Consider the following 6308-nt stretch of genomic DNA (forward strand, 5'->3'; position numbering starts at 1 on the left):
ATAAATTTAAAGAATTTAGAACGCTAGAAATCACTGATGCAATCATACCAGCACTAACGCACTAGATCGCGTCAGAATTCCAAAGTAAAGCGTGTTTCAGTTAGAGTGGTACTAGGATCAAGGATGGATGACCCCCTGAAAAGTCCTCGTGTAACATCTCTTTTTGCCAAAACTTTGTTTGCTTTTGTTATTTGAATTTCTTAATTTTTTTTATTAACAGTAGCTTATTTTCTTTTGATTGTTTCGATTCGTAGTTTTGCCGCAAAGAGATAAGCTTAAAGAAATTAGAATGCTAGGAATCACGAGTTTGACCATACTAGTACTAACACACTAGATAAATCAAAACTCCATAGTAAAACGTGCTTCGGTTAGTGTGGTACTAGGATGGGTTATCCCTGGTAAGTCCTGGTGTTGCATCGTTCCTTTTGCCGAAACTATTGTTGTTTTTATTTATTTAAATTTTATATTTATTTATTAACGATAAATTAATTTTGTTTTGATTGTTGTGATTCGTATTTCTGCCAAAAAGAGACAAAGTTTAAAGACTTTAGAATGCAACGAATGATGATGCCACCGTACCAGCACTAACACAATAGATCCTGTCAGAACTCAAAAGTAAAGCGTGCTTCGGTTATTGTGGTACTAGGAAAACTTCTCATGTTGCATCTCAACTTTTGTTGAAACTCTCTTTTGTTGTTTACTGAAATTTCTTATTTATTTATAATGGTAGATTATTTATTTTGATCGTTTTGATTCGTAGTTCTACCGAAAAAGAGATAAGTTAACAGAATTTCGAATTCTAGACGGCGGTGACACCGGCAGAGGTGGCTGAGCAGCTGATGAAGGAAGAATGGAAGATGAAGTTGATGTTTCACTTAATGGCTTGATTGAATTTCTTAACAGCAAGATTAAAGATCAAGAAAAGGTTGAAAGGTTATGGATCCACCTTTTTTTTCCTTCTATTTTCTATGATAATTTCATAGAAGTCTAGCATGCTTGTTAAAGAAAGTATATATTTCTGTCCTGGATAAGATTTAATCAAAGTCAATCACATATTCTTTTCATCTCAGATTAACTAGTTTTGATTTGATTGCTAGTTTATCTCTTCTTGAGGTGAGGAAACAAAAGATGAATAACTAGGTAGAACAACAGCTTACTCCAATAAACCAAAGAGGCAACTAATATATATGGCATTGAGAAATCAAAGTTCTACAGCCTGTTTATTCCACTCTAAACATTGCCCACCAACAAAGTCCTTGGTGATCTCTCTCACACTGATTACAAAAGCAGAATATATACATGGGATTATGAGAAGATACACAAGAAGCAGCTTTTTACGCACTGAAAGCATCGATTAAGTTTTGGCGACAGAGCAATCTACCCTGTCAGACCTCGACACCTATTCTTTGAGCAACCTGCACAGGGCCAAATGTTAGGTTCACGCAACATTTTCAGGCGAAAGATTAAAGTTAGTCGAAACTAAGAAGTTACTGTAGCTAGCAATGATAAGTATTATAGTGATTCGGGACTGATCCATTACATTGTACCAGCTAGGATGAGTCAAATTGGCACCGCTGAGTTATGAAAAGAATTCTACTTCTAGTGAATAGGGACCAATGCATTGGGTGGTATCAAGATGACTTGGAAAACATGAGAAACATCACAATGCATGCCAACTTCCAGTCTACCTCATATTTACAGATGGTCTTGGAAACTTCTTGCCATCAGAAACGGAGGCGGAGGTAGCAACCCGATAAGAGTTCGGCCGAACCCAATAACTTTCGTTCAAACAAAGTATTTGTGTTAAGGAATTCATTATATATGTACACATAAAACTTAAAACCCAATTATTAGAACTTGAAGTTGTCGTTCTAAAATTCAGAACCCATAAAGTTGAAATTCTGGCTAAGATTACAAAAGTGTTTGCCAACCATTGTATGCAGGAAATTTAAATCAAATTCATGCAAGCAGATCTTTGTTTTTTCTTCTTTTGTTAGGTAACTTAACCCAAATAAAGCAAGTTATGGCAAAAATAGCAAAAAAGAGAGGCAAATAGATAAGTTACCTCTTTAAAGGAGTTAACATCACTTCCCCACAGCCAGGCATCACAACCTGCATCTCTGGCACCCCAAATGTCATTCCTACGATCGTCGCCTACATGAACAGCATCTTCTGGATTTACTCCTAGCAACTCACAAGCTTTTAAAAATATTGTTGGATTAGGCTTCTCTGCTTCTACCTTTTAAAAGCCAAAAGAAAAATCAGCTGTTGGATCATAAAGGAAGAAAAGGAAGCAAAAGGAAAGACAACAACATATTACCTCAGCTGACACGGCTACCGCATCAAACCAGTGATCACAGTTCAGAGCCCTTAACACTGGTCTCAATCGGGTGTCAAAATTTGACACTACAGCCAACTTTACTCCTGCCGTTCTAAGAGCATTGAATACCCTCTCAGCATTTGGATCACAAAGATGCCAAGCCTATTGAAGAATGACGAATGAAAGTAAATTTATTTAAGTGTCTTCTTATAAACCAAATTGCAGTCAAGAGAAATAGCACAGTATCTCAAACTGAGCCAACCTTTTCAGTAGTATAGTAGTTATACAGCTCCTCAAAGTACTGAGAATCAGAACAGCCAGTCGAAGAACTAACTATATGTTGCCAAAATGGTCGTCCATCGTTAACATATCTGCAACATGCAACTCATATCAATAATAATTCCTGTTTTTTCTGTTGCGTACAAGAAATTCACTCAAATATCAAAGATGATTCAAAGATCATCATCAAATTATAACAATACCATGTATGATCTCAAACTAATTAGATATCAACATCTTGTCATGAAGCGTATAAAAGTTATGGTCCATGATGTGCATAGAAGAATTATTTGGTTACCACTGTGATGTCAAATAAATAAATTTAATTGTTGAACAACAACAACAAAATTTTTGAAGGGCATAGTTCTCCAGAAGTTCTAGATTATACAAGTTTAACCAGATACTTGTAATTAGCCAAGATATGCTTTTAAACTTTTTAGAATTACCAAAACTTGCATTTTTATAAAGTAATACTGTACTACATAACTAGACAAACACACAAGGGGACAGATCACAATATAAATTCGTTGAATAATCTGGACAATGAGGATTAGCACGATTCAGGATGCACAAAGGTTAAAGAGCAAGCAATTCAAACTAACTCTGAAACTAGAATCTTATCAACAAGAGAAAGACAGCGATCAAAACAAAAGATATGGATTTCTTTAGTAGGCAAGCTAAGTCAACTTCTCTCAACAATCAAAAAACCCTAATGCTGACTAAAGGAAAAATTCAGTTTAGGGTTTTAAAACCCTAATGCTGATTGCATGAAAAAGCTCAGTTTAGGGTTTAAAACCCTAATGCTGGCTGAAAGGAAAAGAAAAATTTATACCCTTTTCTCCAAACAAGCCAATATTAGACCAAGGAGAGTATCTCTTATTCTCAAGCCAGACGAAACTTCTTTTATTCTTTTTGTCCGTAAGTTTTTGTTCCAATCTCCTATGTCGCTATACCTATCCATTTTAACTTAGTTTTTAACGATTATCCATTTCAAAGCAGACAAAATGCAACAGTGAAAGAGAGAACAGCATTCCCTTTGTATCAATAAACTTTAACTTACTATGGCTTAAAACCACTAGGATTATATGGTAAACAGTAAATCCAAATAGCATTTCTCCATCCAGGAGAAAAATTATCTTTCAGCAAAAGAATTCAAGAAAAAACATATTGCATATAAACGAATAGTACTAAACAACAATGAATCTAAGCAGAGCATAATTAGCAGCAATTAATAGTGTTCTTTTCAAAGTTTTAAGAAACAAATTATTTTCAACATGGAAGCAAGTTACTGTAGATATAAATTACAACCAAAACCAGATACCTGAGCCTAGATCTAACCCAAGGCTGTTCATAAGCCCATCTGTATCTTTTCAATATCTCAGCTTCAGAATACTCCACCCCATACTTCTCACCAATTTGCCTATAAATCTGCAATATCCAAGAGGGTTAAAATATTGTGAATAAGTGCAAACTGAACATACTGAGACAAGCAGAATATACAGAGAGAAGTCCATAAAATCAACTTCAATAATAATAAAAAGACAACATGTAAGGGGGGAAAATTAGGAACTGAGGCAGAAAGACAATGAGATAATAATATCTCTGCCTGCCCATAATGAAAGAGTCAAGATAATATAATATATATATATATATATATATATATGTGTGTGTGTGTGTGTGTGTGTACACACTCATACACATACAAAGGAGCACCAAAAGATCTAAAACTTAACAAAAAATTTCAAACACAACGTCCGGGAATGAAAACACAGAGTGTGTGTGTGCATAAACAGAAAATCCACAGAAATTCTTGATTTGATAAATTTTCATATAGAGAGGGTACATTAGAGATACTACAAGCAGAAAGAAAAATAGTTACTAGCTCTTGTGGCTTTCCAACAACAACAACAACAACCCAGTATAATCCCACTTAGTGGGGTCTGGGGAGCGTAGTGTGTACCCAGACCTTACCCTTACCCTAGGGTAGAGAGACTGTTTCCAAATAGACCCCCGACATCCTTCCCTCCAAGAACTTCCCACCTTGCTCTTGGGGAGACTCGAACTCACAACCTCTCGATTGTGGCTTTCCAATCTTCAAAATTAGATCCAGAAAAATTCATTTATTTGGTAAAGTTTTCATCAGAAGCAGAACAAATGAATATACTCCACTCTTTAACCAGAAACCAGAGATGTCGGAATCTGAGCTAGTCGGTCCCCAAATTTGGTACCAGACATCGAGTGGGAACCAAAAATGTGTACATACTGCAAGCAGAAGAAAAAATGGGTAGTAGTAATTGTAGTTTCTCAATTGGCAGCATTAGCAGATCCAAACTTTAACAAATTTTCCATCAGAAGGAGAACAACTAGAGATGCTAAAAGTAGAAAGATAAATTGCTCACTTTATTACACCAAAGCATTTGATTTGTAGTTCTCTAAAGAAAAAATACCTCATAACATGAAGACAGCAAAAAGCACTACAACTGTGGACACAAACCAGGTGAAGAAAAACAAAAACAAAAAGGTAAAATCAAGAAACTGAATATTGGTTCTACAATAGCACAGTAAATATAGCTGCAGAAAATGCACAACTTAAAACAGATGATCAAGAAATTCAAAGAAAGGCTAAAATTCTTCAATAAATGTAAGCATTACATGCATTTTTAAATTGAAAAAATATAATACTCCATGAACAAACCTGAGCCATGGGCTGAGAAGGAATAACAAGTGTACCCACAGCATCAACAAGAAGAGCTTTATGTGTAAGCCCACCATATAAAGCCCTTCTATAATCTTCATACTCTTTCACTAGCCCAAATAGCCTCGACGGCGACTCTTCTACCGGTGACTGAACAGCAGCCGACGTCGAAAATGATGACACCGAACTCCCAATTGGGTCGGCCCAAATCCCAACAGGCCCATTTCCAAGAACCACCTGCAACTTTGGTTTGTGTGTTAAATTGCATAGTGCTCGGGTAATCCTCGTCCTTGCCGCCATTAGAGACATCTTTTGAAATGAAATGGAAACTCTTTCCGTTTGATAATTATATGTAATTTTATAACTACATGGATTTTCTCAATCAATAATTATATGTAATTTTATAACTACATGGATTTTTTTCAATCATTAACAAAAAAGAAAAAGAAATAGGAGTAGTATTATTTTATATATATTTGATTCAAATTTCTCAATGTCTCTATATGTCCATGTGTCGTATGTGATTTGGAGTAGAGAGAGACGGCGTGTAGGACTAGGAAAAGTGGAGGGGAAGCCAAGAAGAAAGAAATAGAAATTTGGAAGCGGCGAAGGTGGTTATTTAACGCCCCAGCCACTGGGTATCTCTCTCTTCTTTTTCTCGGCAACGCCCCTGGATATATATATAGCAGGAAATTACATTACTCGCGCATGAGCTATTTCTTAATAACAAAAATTATACCCTCCCATTCGTGGAATAAATTATCGGACACAAAATTTAAAAAATAAAAACTATTTTTGGAATTTATAATCTTAATTTTTAAATATATTATAATATTTATATAGTTATAACAAAGGGTAAAAAATTTAAGTTAAATTATTTTTAAGTTTAGAAATTTATTATTCTTTTTTAGACAGGAAATATTGTCAAATTAAGAGGATATTGTTAATTGATAAAATAAATCGAGAATGCATGCTATTAGATAGTAATAACTAAATAATTAGTCTTATCTCTTA

At 34.9% G+C, this 6308-nt stretch overlaps 1 protein-coding gene across 1 annotated transcript; it reads right to left on the reverse strand.

Annotated features, from left to right (window-relative positions):
* Positions 1–1157: 1157 nt before the first annotated feature.
* LOC107822477 (uncharacterized) lies at positions 1158–5954 on the reverse strand. Its single transcript, XM_016649023.2, has 6 exons — positions 5295–5954; positions 3921–4027; positions 2583–2691; positions 2321–2482; positions 2066–2239; positions 1158–1415 (listed from the first exon to the last, which is right to left on the reverse strand). The coding sequence occupies exons 1-6, from the start codon at positions 5601–5603 to the stop codon at positions 1386–1388; spliced, it is 891 nt and encodes a 296-aa protein (XP_016504509.2). The 5' UTR covers positions 5604–5954; the 3' UTR covers positions 1158–1385.
* Between the last annotated feature and the right edge of the window lie 354 nt (positions 5955–6308).

Source organism: Nicotiana tabacum, chromosome 5 (genome assembly GCF_000715075.1).
Source record: "Nicotiana tabacum cultivar K326 chromosome 5, ASM71507v2, whole genome shotgun sequence".
Classification (NCBI taxonomy): domain Eukaryota; kingdom Viridiplantae; phylum Streptophyta; class Magnoliopsida; order Solanales; family Solanaceae; genus Nicotiana; species Nicotiana tabacum.